At 55.1% G+C, this 16,963-nt stretch overlaps 1 protein-coding gene and 2 long non-coding RNA genes across 4 annotated transcripts in view; 2 read left to right on the top strand and 1 right to left on the bottom strand.

The window, feature by feature from the left end:
- The window catches only part of Dab2ip (DAB2 interacting protein), a 249,500-nt gene that overhangs the window by 225,217 nt on the left and 7,320 nt on the right, over nt 1–16,963 (bottom strand). The window contains exon 1 of one of the 2 annotated variants that reach the window (XM_078048119.1): nt 965–1,377. The exons of the other annotated variant lie outside the window; for it this stretch is intronic. Coding sequence (XP_077904245.1) covers nt 965–1,067 — 103 coding nt within the window. The 5' untranslated portion in view covers nt 1,068–1,377. Of the gene's footprint in view, nt 1–964; nt 1,378–16,963 lie in introns of those variants that run through there. 2 annotated transcript variants of the gene reach the window in all.
- LOC144377352 (uncharacterized) lies at nt 2–2,948 on the top strand. Its single transcript, XR_013438288.1, has 2 exons — nt 2–829; nt 1,404–2,948. It is a non-coding gene; the product is annotated as an uncharacterized LOC144377352 (long non-coding RNA).
- LOC144377353 (uncharacterized) lies at nt 11,108–15,949 on the top strand. Its single transcript, XR_013438289.1, has 4 exons — nt 11,108–11,252; nt 11,498–12,172; nt 13,373–13,494; nt 13,783–15,949. It is a non-coding gene; the product is annotated as an uncharacterized LOC144377353 (long non-coding RNA).

Raw genomic sequence — 16,963 nt, 5'->3', positions numbered from 1 at the left:
AGCAGGTCCGACAGGAGCGCGCTCCCGTCGGCTCCGCACCTCCCCCGGCGCCGCGGCTCTCCGGCTCCCGGACTCCTCGGCCACCGGGCCAGCCCGGCCCTGCCAATCCCAGGCCCAGCCGCCTGCAGCTCCGCCCGCCCGGCCGGGGGCCGAGCAGGGGCGTGGAGGGAAGGGGCGGGGGCGCACCTGTTTGGTCGATCGACCCCATCTCCGCCGCCCCGCCCCGGCCGGACTGGGCAGGGCCGACCCCTCTGCGCCCAGCCCGAGCCCGGGCCCCGGCGAGGGCCCGGGATCCAGGCGGAGCTACACGCCCCCTCCGCTCCCCGGGCCTGGCCCAGCTAGCCAGCCGGGATCCTTCCCCTGGCTTTAGCTCCAGGGCTATAGGGGTAGGGCACCGAGCAGCGGGTCTCCGCTTTGCTTAAAAAACCACCCCTCTGCCAACCCACACTGCCCTCCCGCAAGGATTTTCGTATGTCTGCTGACCCCTTAAACTTTCCAGTGCTTTCTGCTTCCATCTGCAGCTTCTGGCCCTAAGGACCTAAGAGAGGACAAGAGCTTTGGAAAAGGACAGCACGCAGAGATGTCACCCGGAAGGCACCTCGACACTTGCACCAAGGCAAACTCCCGAGGACCCCAGCTGGCTCCGGCAAACGTCTCGCGCATTCTTGCGATCGGCAGTGGCGGGTCCCCCAACTTCTCTTGGAGACCGAGAAATATATTAAACCTTAACGATTTTATTGTCCCACTTTCCAGACAGGAACACTGAGGCCAGAAGGAGGCGAACCCTTTTCGGACCTGATGGCGGGACCGCCACCTTTTCAAACTAAAGGTGAGTTTGCAGAGTTCTCTTGGCTCCTCCCCCCGAGCCCTATACCGACGTCTGGGTCCGCCCCACCTGGGCCCTGGCGGTGGCCCCGGGGTCGGCGAGGCAGACGAGGCTCCCTGCGAGTGCGCCAGGCCTTACCTCTGCAGCAGAGCGTGTCCTCGCAGAGCGCGCTGGACGGAGGCCCCAGCAGCGGCAGGGAGGCCCAGGCCAGGGCGCGGGAGGCCGTGCCGCCGGCTCCCATCCCGGACGGGCTCTGCCGCTCCCGGTCCCGCGGGCCTTCCACCCTCCGCGGCACCTGTGGGGCCAGCGCTGTGCCCGCGGTCTCGGCTTCGGGGTCAGTCCCCGGCCAGGCCCGGATGGGCGCTGAGCAGGGCTCCCTCAATTCCTTGGTCTGCCCGGGCTCCGACTCCCACTGCGGCGGCCCAGGCAGGGCGCTATTTTTAGCGAGAGCTGCTCTCCCAGTCCGACAGACAGAACCAGTTAATTCGGCCGCTCGGGAAGGGCCTGCATAGGGAGCTCCCCGGAAAGCAGCCGCAGCTCTGCTGAAAGCTGATCCTTCGCATTCCTGCCTCTCGAGGCGGGAGGGCGGGAGGACGCCTCTAATTCCAGAGGGAAGCTGGCGTCCTCTCTGAAGGCAGCCCTGGGCCCAAGTGCACGCCCAGGTTGGCTCTAAACTGGCTCTGAAATCTGGCCCGACCTCCTTACACCGACCTCAAGACCTCAAGCTTCCTAGGATGTCCCACAACATGCACACCTGCAGTCCCACCCTTCTGGCTGATCTCGGGCACTAGGAAGTGCCCCTGAAAATGGGGTCTGGGCTCCAGCATCTGCTCACCATCATCACTCAGAAGTTACTTGATGAATGAAGGGGAAGAGGAGTGAACATCAGATACAGGATCTGTAGACCCTGGACAATAAGGAATTCATGGACAGGGTGGACAATATGGGGTGAATAGATGGGGGTGGCTTTGAAAGCTTGCAGAAGATTTTGAAATCTTACAGAACTCCAAATCCAACACTTTCTAGTTGTGTGACTTTGGCAAGCCACCTCACCTCTGTGCATAAGTTTCCTCTTCTGCAAAAAGGAGTTTGGGGTCTCAAGACAGTCTATGGAATACCCTTTTGTAAGCAAAAGTATTACATCCATTACATGGATGTTCATGTAATGAGTGAAAATGCAAAGAATAAGACATGGATCTGCTCTCAAGAAGGCACTTGCTCTTTTAATTCAAAGTATAAGCCTAGAAAGGTACAAGACCAAGTGGTATTGGACTAAGGATAAATAGTCCAGTGAACTAGAATAAAGACTGCAAAAATAGACCCACACATATATGGAAGCAATATTTGGCAGAGGTGACACGGGCAGATCTGTGGGGAAAAGGTTCATTCTCTAAAAATGGTGCTGGAGCAGTTGTACATCAATGTTAGGGGGGGGAAAGGTCATGGGCGCTGGGCATGGTGGTGCACACCTGTAATCCCAGTGGCTCAGAGGCTGAGGCAGGAGGATTGCAGGTTCAAAGTCATTCCCAGCAACTGAGTGAGGCCCTAAGCAACTCAGACTCTGTCTTAAAATAGAATGCAGAAAATAGCTGGGGATGTGGCTCAGTGATTAAGTGCCCCTGGGTTCAATCCCCAGTTCTAAAAAAAAAAAAAAAAAAAGGTGACTTGGGATCCCTACCTCACACCACACATAAAATATCAATTCCAGATGTACTGAAGACTTAAACACACATGAACACAACATAAGAGGAAAGGATTTCTTGAAAAAGATATGAAAAGCACAAATCATCAAGAAAAGGATGGATACATTTAATTAAAATATGAAACTCCTTTTTTTTTTAAACCCAGTGCCTCACACATGCCAAGTGAGCACTCTACACTGAGCCACAACCCCAGCCCCTGAAACTCCTTTTTATCAAGGGAAATGTGTGCGACACAAGATCCAAAATATACAAAGGCCTTTCACAAATCAATTTTCAAAAGAAATGTTAGAAAATTGGGGAAATATATGAACAGGCAATTTGCAGGAAAGGAACGATGAACGGCCAATAAACATATGCAAAGATCATCAGCCTCATTTGTAATCCCGGGAAATGCAAAATAAAACCTCTGTAAAGTGTCACTTCGCACCTGTCAGACTGGCACAAAAACAAAGTGGGGCAGAAGGGACATGGAGCATGGAGAATTCTGGTACCCTGCTGGCTGGAGCAGGGGTGGGTACAGCCACTCAAGAATGATGTGGCAGCTTTGAAAATATTGAGGGTGCATGTACCCTGGTGACCCAGGCTTTCCTATGGAACATACCTGGAGAGCCTCTTGCTCATTGAAACAATATTTAGATTAAAGAAGACTCTGAAACAGCCTCAGTGTCTATTATCAGAAGAATGCATAAGCAAATTGTGAAGTGTTCAGAGAAATGCTATACTGCCAAGAAATGAGTAACTAGAGATTCCTTACAAATCACCAGTGAAGGGGCGGGGGGCAAGTTGCAGACAATCAAATTATATGATATCATTTACACCGATTTTTAAAAACATGCAAAACAAAATACTCTAAGTAACATAGAATTGCACAGATGTAGCAAATGCACAAAGACATTCAGAAGCATGATAAATATACCATTCAGCGAAGTATTTACCTCGAGGGGTAGAGGGAGATGTGATAAGGTGGTAGGAGGGGGCTTCTCCCATTCTGAGACTTTGTTTCTTGACTGGAATGGTAAATACACAGATTCTGTCTTATTTTTCAAACTTCTGCATATGTGTGTTTCTGGGGATCAAACCCAGAGCCTTATGTAATGTCAGGCAAGCACTCTACCACTGAGCTACATCCCCAGCCTCCAAACAATTTTAAGGTACAGAGCAAGCATGATGAGAATTTTGGAGTTCTGCTCCAAAACTCACTTTCCTCTTTCTTTCTCCTTGCTCTCCCCCACCCTCCACCCAGGAACATTTTTCCACTGAGCTACATCTCCAACCCTTTTTATTTGTTTGAGACAGGATTTTGCTCACCTGCCCGGTCTGGCCTCCAAATTGGGACCCTCAGCCTCTTGCCTCAGCCTCCCGGGGCTCTGAGATTACAAGCGTGAGCGGCCATGCTCAAGATGACTTTCCTCATTTTGATAATACAGTCATAGCGTCTAAGTGCTCAACTCAAAGCCCAGACATGAACACCTCCATCCCCAATCTCCAATGGAGTCCTTTACACCCTAGTCCCAGTCAACTGGGACTCCTCCCACATACGCATCACCATCCATCAGGCCCTGAAACCCTGCACACTCTCTGAGGCCTTCCTGAATTCACAGACTGCTCACTCTTCCCAGGCCTGGTCCTCCCTGTCTCTGCCCAGCCTGTGCCTATTTCTCCATTACAATCCAGCTCAGGCATTTCAGCTCCTGGGAAGCCCTGGAGGTATTCACTGACTCCTCCAGGTAGAGAGTTCCCACCTGCCCTCTTCGCTGTTTATTACAGTATGGATTGTTGCACCTGGTTAGGAGTCTGTCTCTGGGAGGAGACTGTGAGCTCCTCCAGGCACCAGCCTTGTCTGAGCCACTGAGCAGCCCCGCTGTCTGGGTGGGGCTTGGCCTTAGGAAGATGTGTTTAATGAATGAAAGGGCTGAGTAGACCCAAGTGCTCAGAAACCCACAGGAGCCACGCCAAACTCAAAAGGAGAGCAACCCCACCACCTATTTGGTTGATTGCTTGGTCTTCACTGAACATTCTTCACGATACTGTGAACTTTAGGGTCAGAGAGCACTGTTCACATCTGGGCTGAACTGTGTTGCCCACTGTGTGAACTGGTATGCTATTATATCCCTCTGAGCCTTAGCTTTGGGGTCTACACAACGAGGATGTGACGAGTTGTGACTAGGGCTCATCACAGGAGTTATGAAAATTCAGTGAGATTACAGAAAGATTACAGACCCTTTTGCAGGGTCAGGTAGCAACCGTGTCAATATTGGCCAAGAGGAAGATATTTGCAGGGAAGAGTGGAAGGAACCGCCTATGAAAAGTGGAGGTCTAGTCAAGCATGGTGGCTTGGTTTCAACTACTTGGAGGCTAGGGCAGGAGGATCTCTTGAGTCTATGAGTTTGAGACCAGCCTGGGTGACATAGCAAGACTGTTTCCAAAAGGAAAAGAAAGGAAGGGAGATAAAACTATCAAAAGGCTGTTCACCGATTCTCAACAAAAGCATGCACCCAGAGGCTGGTTGGAGCTGGGATGGCCAGAAGCATGCCCCCAGTTCCTGCTCCTAGCACTGCTTTCTCCTGTCCTCTGCCCCTGGCCATCCCACCCCCTGCTCCAACACACACTTCAGAAGTGATTAGCTGCACAGCATTTCGGAATCCTAGGCCCTCCTCTCAGTCTCCCCTATCCACTCTGGCCCTCTCCAATCTGCTCTCACATGTATCCCAGGGAGCCAATCTAGGCCCATCTTTTCCTTGCCGGCTTCCATCTGTAGGGGCGACAGAGCCTGTGGCACCTTCCCCAGGGATGCATCTGAAGTGATTTACCAAATGCACTATATATGCAAAATCTACATATGTCCACTTGTCGGGCGCTTCCATCAAAGCAACACAAAGGATTGCAAATTGCTTATGGTCCAGACTGTAGAAGATGAATTGGATGGCGTTACAGTCTGTACATGCAAACAAATATATAAAATTGACAGGGCCGTGTGGTCACTGCGAAAGAACAACACTGTGTGCTTCAAGGGTTCTGGCGACAGACTGTCTGAGCTAAGGAGCCAATTGTCTTTGATCCGGGTCTCACTGGACCATATAATATTATCCTGGTGACATAGATATGAGCCACCCATGGCACTTTGTCCCATGCAAATGTCTGCCATCTTTCTTAGTGGCTCTCAGGAAGGCCATCAGTGACTTCCTTGTTGGGAACACCAAAGGATACTTTCCCGTCTTCATCTAGCCCGACCTCTTGGCCAAACTTAACCCAATGGAAACTTCTGCTCTCTTCTTTCTCACCACACTCTCCCAGTTTTTCTCCTGGTTCTCTGGTTACTCCTTCCACTCTTTGGCTACCTCGTTTTACTCCACTGGGCCATAAGAGTTGGAGGGGAGACGGTCAGAGCCCCGTATCCTCGACCTTGCATGGAGCTCACAGCTTCAACCCCGCCCCGCCCAGGCTCATGCCACTAATTCCCACACAGTCCCTTCCAGCCCCGCCTGGGCACCCGTGGTCTCTTGCCAGGACCTCAGTAAGCGCTGAGCTGGTTCCCTGCCTCTGTCTGCCTGTCTCCATCTTGGTTGTGTCCATTGATTCTCCCCAGGAGGTTTTCCAAGCATGAATACAACCACGTCACCCCCACCCCTGCTAAAAGGTCTCAATGGCTTCTTACAGCTTCGTGTGGCCTACCAAGCACTGGGTCTGCCCGCCCCCCCATCCATCTCTCCAGCCCCTTTCCTGACATCTTCCCCCTCCCTCCCTCTCCACCCCAAGCCACTCCAGCCAACTTCCAGGTCCTCAAATATGCAACATTCCTGCCCATGACCTGCCTACCAGGTTCCCCTGTCCAGAACCTTTCTCTGTCCCCTCCCCTCCTGGTAACTCTTCCAACGGCAGCTTAATGTCACTTCCTCGGGGAAGTCTTCCCTGGCCTCCACACTGTACCCCATAGCCCTGGGTGCCTTCCTTCCCGGTGCTGACCACCGTGTGTTATTATGTTATCACCTGATGAAACGTCACCATCCTCCCCTGAGCATGTGGATCACGCTTGGTTTTGCTCATTGCTGCACCTGGTCCCACCCCTAGTAAGGACTTCAGCATATAATAGGTGCTCTATGGATGTTGGCTGATGAATGGATGAATCCATGTTTGCTTGCACACCTCCCCTGATGGGCTCTACTTATTATGGCTGGACACTGTTACCAGAGATTTCTGCACCTAGGTCCACTGATATGTAAGCATACTTGGATGCTTTTCCAGTTGCTTGGTGTGTTCTATCATTTAATTCTCACAATCACCTTTGAGGATGTTCTGATATCGTCTATGTCCCTTTAATATGAGGAAACTGAGGCTCAGAGAGTACAAGCAAATTGAGCAAGATCACACTGACATGTAAATGGCAGAGCTGGTGCTCACATCCACATCTGTGGGATTCTAAACCCGGGCCTTGGTAACCACTGGGCTGCACCACCCTTTTCTGCATACTATTCTGTAGTAGTCTAAGTTAATTCATAACTTAATCTTCCAAGGGGAAGGCAGGACCTTCCTGGATGGAAATAAGATTCAAAACCTCATCCACCAAAGCTTCAGACCGTGTACACCAAACCCACCAGAATCCCTGGGCAAGGGGGGACATGAGTGTCGGTGGAGGCGAGGGAAGGATAGGGAAGCGCGCTCACCCGGTGCCCGTGCACAGCGGTAATGGTCGGGAAGAATGAAGAGTAGAAACGGACAGAGCTCACTGCTGCCTCTGAGGAGCTTGAGAGTTAAATACCAGGTGGAGGGTGGCTGTGAGAGACACGAGGCGTGGAGGAGGACCACACGATCCTGACAGAAAGGCCGACCTGCTCGCAGGGGGCACAGCCCTGTCCAGGCCTCACCAGCCCCCCGCTTTGAATCCACCCCACCCCCAGGGTTTCTCCCACACCCACCCCTGCTGTTGACAGATTCCCCAAGTGCCTTTCAAGGTCAGCTCCCCTTCCCCCATGCCAGGCTCCGGTCTGGGTGCTGGGGATGCAGGTAAAGAGAAGAGTGAGGTGCTCCCAGATGCAGGGGGCAGAGACGGGCAGCAGTGTCCCCAGGGACCACCCTCTGTGCTGGCCCTGTGGCCCACATGTGATAGTCCCAGGTGGCTGCTAAGCATAAGACAGAGGTGGCTGTGGGGCCCTGAGGCCAACCTGGGCAGCACAGGTGGTTCAGGAAGGGCTCCTGAAGAGATGACCTGTGAGTGTGTCTTAAAGGAGAGAGACGACAGGCAGCCAAGAAGGAGCAGCCTTTGCAAAAGCATGAGCAGAGGGGAGCACACGGGGGGCCGGGGGCAGTTTACAGTCAAGACCACTGGGCATCAGGGATGAGGGGCAGCCCAGGGAGAGGGGAGGGAAGAGAACAGTGTGGGTCACCAGGTCCCTGAGCACCGTGCCCAGGGGCTGGGACTTTGAGGAGGCCACTGGGAGATCCCAGGGCCAGGAGGGACATGGAGGACTCTTGAGTTTTACATGAGTCTCTTCATCTGGGGGAGGAGGAAGGACTTAAAGGAAACAGACTGGGGACCAGCAAGAGCATGGTCCAGGGAGTGGCTGGAAGGTGCAGCAGGAGGACAGACAGCTCAGTGAGCAGTTCAGTCGGAAAGAAGACCCAGATTGGATGGTTGCTGGAGGGGAATTTGGGGGTGGGGATGGACCGTGGGCTACTCAGCACTAATCCCCCTTCTAGAAGGAAGGAACCATTCTTCCAGATGTGGAAGGCTGCTGGAAGATGTCCTTCAGCTGCCAGCAGTTTGGGGTTGCCCCTGATGAAGAAAGCCATCTCACTAGAGGTGACACTCCCTGGGATGTCCTACATCCAGGGACTGACCAACCCAGGAGCATGATGACCTGGCCCCTCGGCACTACCCAGGACCACTCTGAAGGGCCATCCTGGGTCCAGTCACAGGGTGAATGGGACCTCCATTGAGATTGCACGCAGCTCAGCTTTGCCCGGCACCGCTGCTGCCCGTCCCCTGCACGGGTCCACAGCCTGAGCGCAGACCCCAGCGAGACTCCCACACACAGAAACATCTCAGACCCGGCTTTCTGGGGTTGAAATGGTGCCGGTAAGGACAGAGAGCACTTTCTAGGTGCCCCCGTGAAGATGACCCAGTAGATAGTGTGACTTCAAAGTTGCCAGGGAGAAAGGTGAGCAGTACTCAAGAGAACAGGTGAGGTCCTGGGACGGGGGAGAGGCCAGCTCTTCCTGAGACAGATGCAGAAATTGGAGGCAACTTTGGGTAGAGATGGGGTCAGGAAGCAGAGGGAGTCTGAGTCTTCACTTTTTTTCTTTTTTCCTCCTTTGCAGATGGAAGAAAGTAACATTGGCTATCAGGCGGAGGGTAGAGAGTAAAATAATTATGCAAGAAAATAATTACCAGGGGCACAGTATCTATTGCCACTGTAGTGGTAAGGAGTGCAGGGCCTCAGTGGGTGGGTGGGATTCTGCCAGCCTGTGTGCCCAGAGGGGCAGAGAGGACCCAGCCAGGGATGATGTGAGGGACTGGGAATAGGATTACCAAATTACATACAAGAGGCCCAGTTAAATGTTACTTGTTTAGTATAAGGACATCTTTTGCAATATTTGGATATACTTATGCAGAAAATCACCCATTGTTTACCTCGTTCCTTTCTGACCCCTTCCTACACTGGATGGGCCACAGACTTCAGCCCAGATAGTTAGTTCTCAGATTCTCCCCTTCCCCTCCCTTGCTCAAACACCTCCAGGCTCACCATTGTCCAAACCATCCATGGGTCATTTGAGGCCCTCTGTTTTCTGATCTTCAGCCACCCTCTCCACCCCATCCCGCATCCTTGGACACTTGGTCCAGGTCTCCTGCCTCTTAGTTTTTTGCTTTAGCCATTTCCTCTGCTTATAAAGGCCTCTCCCCAAGTCCACTCTGCCAGGAAGCCTCCTAGGTCTAGATCCCTCCTGGTGGGAGGAAGTAGTCAGAAGCACCTTGGGCGAGTCCTTTCACTCTGAACCTCCTCTATTTCCTTGACTCTAAATGGGCTGGATACTGCCTCTCTCATCCAGCTGCTGAAGGGATGAGAGATAGTGTTTAGAAAGGGTCAAGCACACCCTCGGATGTGGTACTCTCCCTGCCTCTGGCCAGATCCCTGCCTGGCACTCCAGGGCGTAAATGCACATTTGCTGGATGGCATTGACTCGAAGGTTCTGAGCTTTTACATTTCAACTTGCTTCTCAGAATTACCAGGCCCAAGAGTGGAACTTAGACAAATCCAATTTCCTATATTAAGATGATCTGAAAAGAGATGAGTAATGAGGCCACTATGATTCTGATGGCATAGCAGGTTTTTCCCTCAGTCCACGACGGGCCAAACCGGCTCCCCCTGAAGGGCCCCTTTTAGAATCAAACATGGCGCCCAGCCGCTCCAGCTGGAAGCAGGTAATATCCGCCACACACATTTCTGTCTCAAGCCCCCCCAATCCCAGACCACAAAAGGTGATTTCTTGGAACCATTAGCATAATTACCTGACTGCAATGCTATAGAGGAGCGATTAGATGAGCCTGTGATTTTTGCACAGTTATTTGTCTCAAGTAAGTCACCTGAAGTTCATCTGCCATGAGGATTCATGGCTGCATTCTGTAATCGTAGGGAATTATTTTGCTAATAACAGAGGTACCTTGATCTAATTTAGTTTTAATGCCAAGAGGTGCCCTCCCGGAATAATCAGCTTCAGGCCAATTCCAATTTCCAGGTTTGTTACACATTCTGGAGAGAAGATTCAATTCAAGGAGGCTGAAGTTACTTCTTTATCACCTAAAGTCATCTAGGGGCGAAATGGATCCTACCTCTACGTGTTTGCTGAAAAATGCAGGGAGAGGCCCAGCCGCAGGGAGCCAGGGTGGGCGCCCAGCCAAGAGGAACCACTGGGTCAGGTTCAATCCATTAGGTATTCCTGGAAGAGCCCTATTTTTTCTTTCATTCATTCATTATCTCATTCATTCTTTTCTTCCATTTCTGGGGTCTCTCCTCAGCACGACCTGGTCTGTGCTGTTATTGGCTGCAGCAATGACAAATACGGGTGCCAGTCTGTTCCAGAAGCATTAACACTTATCAAGCCATTATGTCCTGTGAGCCAGGTGGGAGCTGCTATTGTACCCGTTCTGCAGGTGAGGAAACTGAGGCAGAGAGGTTAAGAAACTTGTCTCAGTTCAGACAGCAGTTAAGGACACATCTGGGATTTAAATTTCCCCCAAGGTCACAGACAAGGTAGAATCCACACAAGGCATGGTGCAAGCCCCCTGCTCTGTGCTCTCTTTCAGGCTTAACAACTACCCTGGGACAGGGGTGTCATTAGCTTCGTTTTATTGAGGAAGAAACAGAGTCTTGCGGGGCTTTGACTTGGCCACGGTCAATGCAGGGAGTACGTGGAGGAGTTGGGACTTGAAACCTGAGATTCTGATTCTGAACCTGGTGCTGCCTTGGCCAAAGCTGGGAAATATGTGCAGTGTCTTTTGATATCTTTGTTAGAGGCTGGGTTTAAGGTAATCACCCCAGTGCCCGGTGACCTGCGGTCCAGCTCTGATCCCTTGGGGCAGTTCCTCTTCCCCACCCCCACCTCTCGCCCTAGAAACTCAGTCCTTTTGTTCCTGTTACCAAACAAACCGACTGTCCGATTCCTGTTCCTTCATTCACCTGTTTATGCTTTCAACAGAAGGCTGTCTGGTTCTGCAGGACAGCCAGGAGGTAGCTGTGACTCTGTCCCCACCCCCCAGTCCTCCCTGGGGGAGGGAATGGGGTGAATGGGGTCTTCCTCCATAGAGGTGGCTGGAAAACCACTGGGCTGGATGATCTGTTGGCTCCTGGGGTTCCCAGAGCCAGGGACCTGGGCTCACTGATGACTGGTGACGTCTGCAGGGCTGGAAGGCTGCGAAATGCCCACCTGAGACCCCGCCCCACCTGCCTGAACACCTGTCCTGCTTTGTTGACAGCGTCAAGGGCCAAATCCTAGAAGGACCTGTCAGCAAGGCCAGCTGCGCTCAAGATGCCACCCCTAGGGGAACGAGCAGTCCAGGAGCCTGGCCACAGAGGGACGGTGTCTACACCCAAGCTCAGGGTAGGGGTCAGCCAGCCCTAGCACTGGCTTCGGGGACAGGCTACTTCCCCATTGGTTGCCCATTCGTCTTCTCTCCTGTCTTCTCCCTTTTTTGAAGTCGTAGTTGTTTATGCTCCATCCCTCCTCCCTCCAACAAGTGTCCCTGTTCACCACTTTCTGTTGAGGTTACAGGAGAATGAGACAAAACTCTCGTGTGACCTCAGGACAGAGCCTTCACAGATGGCTGCATCCCCAGGTGACGGGCGCCACCCAGGCCCTGGGCACGCAGTTGCTGGGGTTGGGAAGGCTTCCTGGAGGCAGTGGCCGCCAAAAGGGCACCAGCGTGTGAGTGGGAGCCAGCAGGTGGCAGGGAACCACAGGTGGGAGGGAGGCAGATGTTTTAAGCCTCTGGGAAAGGGGCAGGAAACTGGGGAGGCCGAGGAAGCCTGAGTGTTTAGCCACTCTGTCCGGCTGAAGCATGGGCATTGGTGGCCATTTGCAGATGGAGTAAGGGAGGCCATCCAGGATGCAGCAGCAGGTCGCCAAAGGTCAAGAGCCTGGGTATGGCCAGGTATGGTGATGCACACCTGTAATCCCAGCAACTGGGGGGGGGGCAGTGGTTAAAGCAAGAGGATCCTAAGTTCAAGGCCAGAATCAGAAATTTATGGAGCTCCTGTCTCAAAATCCAAAGGGCTGGGGATGTAGCTCTTCCCCAGTACTGGTACTGGGGTGGGGGAGCTGGGGAATTGATCCTGAGGGTCATGGGCCAGTGGGGGTTTTCAGCAGGGGAGGGAGCAGGCTCTGCGTTTAGAAGCTCATTTGGGTGCACAGGGAGGACTGAGGGGGGTGGCACTGTGAACATGCAGATTCCCTCCCTCCCCTTTCTCTCCTCCCCAGCCCCCACCCTCCCTGACACAGTGTGAGTGTGTCGTCCCCACACACACACACACACACACACACAGAAGGAAGGGGGATTCGGGCCTGCTGCTCATCTGCCCTGGCCGACCCAAGCCTGGAAGGCAGCCCTGACCTCTCACCTCCTGGACCAGGGTCAAGAGGCCTTCAACACTCCATCTCCGGCCCCAGGCTTGATTTTGGTGCCCTCTGCAAAGCGCCTGCTTATAAACAGAGGCTCTGGCAAAAGGGCAGCTCCCAGCCCCTCTCCAGCCCCTTCAGTCTGAATCCTGCCTCTCACAAGCCCCTTCCCCAGCCCTGCAGCCCCTCTTGGCTCAGGGTGGTGGTGCCCACCCCACTCCCAAAGCCCCACGCTGTGGGGGAGGGGGAGGTCCTCTCCCCAAACACAAGCTCTTTTGTTCCAGCCCCGTGGCTTGGCCCTCAGCCCTGCGCCCGCTGCCCCGCACCCGTCTCCTGGTGGAGCTTGCCTTGCTCTTAATGAGCCCCGGGTCAGCAGAAGACGCTGGCATGCAGGGCTGGGGCTCACCACTCCTGGCCCAAGCTCGGGACTCTGCCCCTGCCCTGCTCAAACCCCTTCCACAGCGCCCGCCCACTCCAGTTAGCTAGCACGGCGCAGGCCTAGGGGTGCTGCTGGCTCTCCTGTAACACAGGTCAGCGGGATGATAAACCTGTCACCCCCAGGGCCCCCTGGAGCCTGGCCAGCTGTGTGGGCCATCAAGCAACGGGCTTCGGGCTTCGCTGAGGCTGGGAAGTCCTGAAACTCACGCCCACCTCTGTTGGGGCTGCTTCCTTTGCTGGGGGGACCCTCCCTGCTGCACTGAACTAAATCTCAATTCTTTCCACCCCCTTTTCCCAGCAGGGACCGTCCCAGCAGCCCCTCCCAGAAGCCCCCCTAGACTCCCTGATTCCTTGATCAGCCCCACCAGCCTCGCCCCCTGCTGGGTCCCCATTTGCCCTTCTACACCAGGCCCAGTGGAGGTGAGTGGAGACCCCAGGCCCCCTGCAGCTCGGCCCCTCCTACCTCCCCCTGGAGTGGGACAGTCCCATGGGGTGCACAGTACAGACTCCGAGTAGCAGTGAACCGTGGGAAGCACATGGGCTTTGGAGCACGTGGACCAGGGCTGGAATCTGGACTCTGCCCCTCCTAGCAACGACTCGGGGCAATCTCCAGGCCTCTCTGCCTCGGTGGCCTCTATAAATTGGGAGGGGGCTTCCAGTGAGAGCTGTGTGGGCCACGTGTCTCCTTTCCTCTGTTCTCTGGTTCAGCTTCTCAAGGTGCAAGAGGAGGAGGATCCGGTTGCCCTCCTAGATGCTGGGAGAGCCCTGGGCTGCTGAGGACACGGGGGAGTGGGGGGACTGAGACGCCTCTAAAGCCACCACCCAGCAACACTGCTGCCCCCTGGACTCCTGGCTGCCTGGACTCTCTCCCTTCCAGCCTCCTCCTGCTGGGACTGGACCTCCCAGAAGAGGGCAGCCAACCCGGTTCTCCTGAGCGGCTCAGGGGAGGGGGCCAGGTGAAGGTGGGGTTGAGGGTCTTAGAGATTCTGGGAAGACTCATCAGAACACATTCCCTCCCTGTTTGAAACCATTCATGCAGAACAGAGCCAAGCTCTGGGCCTAGCACCCAAGGTCTCCTTCCTGGTCCTGCTGACGTCCCAAGGCTCCAGCCTCCTCTGCCCATCTGGACCTGGGTCCTGTCTACCCCACTGCCTCAGGTTCCCAGAGAGGCTGCTGTGTGGCTCTCAACGCCTGCCCTTTCTCCTGCGGTTCCCTTTGCCTGCTCACCAGGCCAACGCTAGCTCGCTAGCTCCGACACACCCCAGGCTCACCTTCCCTGCCCTGTCATTGGAACTGTGAACGCCTGTTCTGAGCTCCTCCCTGAGACCATATCCAGCCCGTCTGAGGCTCCCCAGGGCCTCTGGCACCAAGCAGAGAGACCGAGAGCTGTTGGGAGTGAATTAAGGAGGCTGGGAGTGGGACCCTGGGCTCCAGCCATCCTCCGTTCCAGCGTCTGCCCCTTAGAACTGAGCAGTCTGTGGGGTCCAGGGGAGGCAGGGGGGTGGAATATTCCAGTGCCTGGGCAGCCTCTAGACTAACTCAATCTCAATCTCTAGAGCAAGGCTGGGTATCATCCCAAGGCCCAGCAAGGATTAGAATACTCTGGAAATTCTGGGGCAGCCTGGGTCCCCTCCTGCCACCCAGATGAGGCTGTACCCTGCCAGAGGCTCCAGATGCTCTTTAATACCACTCTGTGTGCTGCACTGACCCAGCCCCCTCACTTAGCTTGCAAAGTACTTTTACTTGTATCAAATCACTCCACCATTCATTATTCATTCAACAAACATTCAGGGGAAAGTGCTGGAGCTACAGAGTTGAAGCTCTGAGGTGTGTGCAGCAGGGACAGACACACACAAACAGGTTGACAGACAAGGCCATCAGGAGTGACAAGGCTGCCTCAGAGCCCTGAGTGGAATGGTGACTTACAGAGGTCCCTTGGTCTGGGACAGGGCCTGCATGGAGCAGGGGTGACAGAGGCCCCAGTGGGAGCTGGCAAAGGGCAGAGGTGCAAAAACAGGAGGGGTGTGAAGGGTACAGAGGTGTGGAGAGGTGGACCATGTTTGGTCAGCTGTGCTGGTGACCTCACTGAGGACCACATGGGCAGGGAGGAAGCAGAGTCCAGAGGAGGAAGGAGCTGGATATGGTCAGGAGGAGCAAGGAAAGGGTGGGAGAGACTGGGAGAGCCCACGAAGACGCTGTAGGGTGGTCCTCAGGCACAGGAGGGGACAGAGCCCAGTGGGCAGGACTGGCCTCCATGGGGGAGTTGAGTGAAGAGTGAGGCCTGCAGCAAAACACAGGCGGACTCAAAAGAGTCCACCTGGAGAGGCCGAGGTGGGTCGAGCTCGCTGCCCACTTACTGCTGCACACAGTAGGCCGTCACCAGGTGCCTGTGGGTGCAGCCAAGCCCTGAGGGAATGGGAGGAGGCAGAGAGACACAGAGATAGATGGCGAGACAGACAGAGACTGAGACGGGGAAGTCTCTGACAGGCTGCCCAGGCCCGCGGTGCTGTCAGAGGCCAGCCTGAAAGAAGAGCCCGGGAGGGACAGACAGCCTGTTGAGGGCCACAGCCAGTCGGGATGACCATGGCATATTGCCAGAAGGGAGTAGCTGAGAGGTGACGCCAGCGAGCCACTGAGATGATGCTGGTTATGTTAAGCTGTGTATTCAATTGTATAGAGACCTTTACTGTCTGACAATGGGGCGGCTCTTGCGGTCTCAGGCGCCGGCTACTTTGGAGTTCCCGTGGAGTTCCCGCAGAGTTTTTACTGGGTTCGGAGAGAGTTGGGGCGGAGCCTGGGGAAGAGTGGGGTGAGTGGGGGGGTGTGCGTGGAGTGCTGGTGGATTTCGGGCAATAAAGCTTCCTGTTGGAACACACAGTGCTTTGTGGCAGCTCGGTGATTTGTGCCCAGCCAGACTGTGGCAACAGCCACCGTCACCCGCCCTCCACAGAGCTGGCAGAGGAGAGACCAGAGGTCTCAGAGCAGGGTACCCAGCCAGGCCTGAGCCCTGACTCCTAGCTATGGAGCCGGCCGGGCCCTTTCCTCCAGGTGGGGCTTCACCAGGAAGGAAGATGCTGGGCTGGTGGCCACCTCCAGCTTCAGGGGCCAGGGGCCACCTCCTGCTCCCTCTGAGGCTCACCCCACTCCCTTCCAGGCCGCCCCCCACTGCCTCCGCTGACAGCCGCCCCCTCGCTCAGGACCCGGCTTCCTACATCAGCAAAGGGCAGCGTGAGACCATCCACAGGGAGGGCCCTGGCAGGGGAGGGGCAGGCATGGGGACAGGCAGCAGGCCACTTCAGGAACTGCAGTCCCTTGAACTGCTCTTTTGCTCACAGACTGAACCCAGGGAGCCCAGGGGATGGGGGACCCCGTGCTGTCACAGGCTCACGCAGGGGCTTCTGCGGATGCAGAGACCAGGCACAGGCCCGGCCACCCTCCCACGGGGCCCTGCTCTGCACACTCGTCTGCCTGCACGCGAGGCGCTGGGGGAATGTAGGTCACCGGCTGGAAGGCCCGGGGTTGTGGTGACCCAGCCATCCGGGCACAGCTTCAGATTGGACAGGAGTCCACCCCTCCCTCCACCTGCCTCTGCCCCTGCTCCCATGAGTTGGTCCAATTCCAGGCCCCTTGAGCTCCTGTCTTGTTGTCCCCAGGATCCCTGGGCAGAGCCGAGACTGCCCAGCCCTGCTCTGCTCTGCCGAGGGGAGGGGCAGGGCTGCCCTGTGTGTCCCTCTGTGGGGCAATGCAGAGTCCCCAGGGGATGGAGGGAAAGTGGCTCCCACCTTGGAGAGCTAGAAGGCATGGCCCATGAGATGTCCTAGGACTAGAGGTCACGACCCCACTGACAAGTGGGGACAGAGTGGCCTCAGCAAGGCTGATCAGGGCCAGC

This window comes from Ictidomys tridecemlineatus, chromosome 4 (genome assembly GCF_052094955.1).
Source record: "Ictidomys tridecemlineatus isolate mIctTri1 chromosome 4, mIctTri1.hap1, whole genome shotgun sequence".
Lineage (NCBI taxonomy): Eukaryota > Metazoa > Chordata > Mammalia > Rodentia > Sciuridae > Ictidomys > Ictidomys tridecemlineatus.
This window is presented reverse-complemented; position numbering and strand designations above follow the sequence as displayed.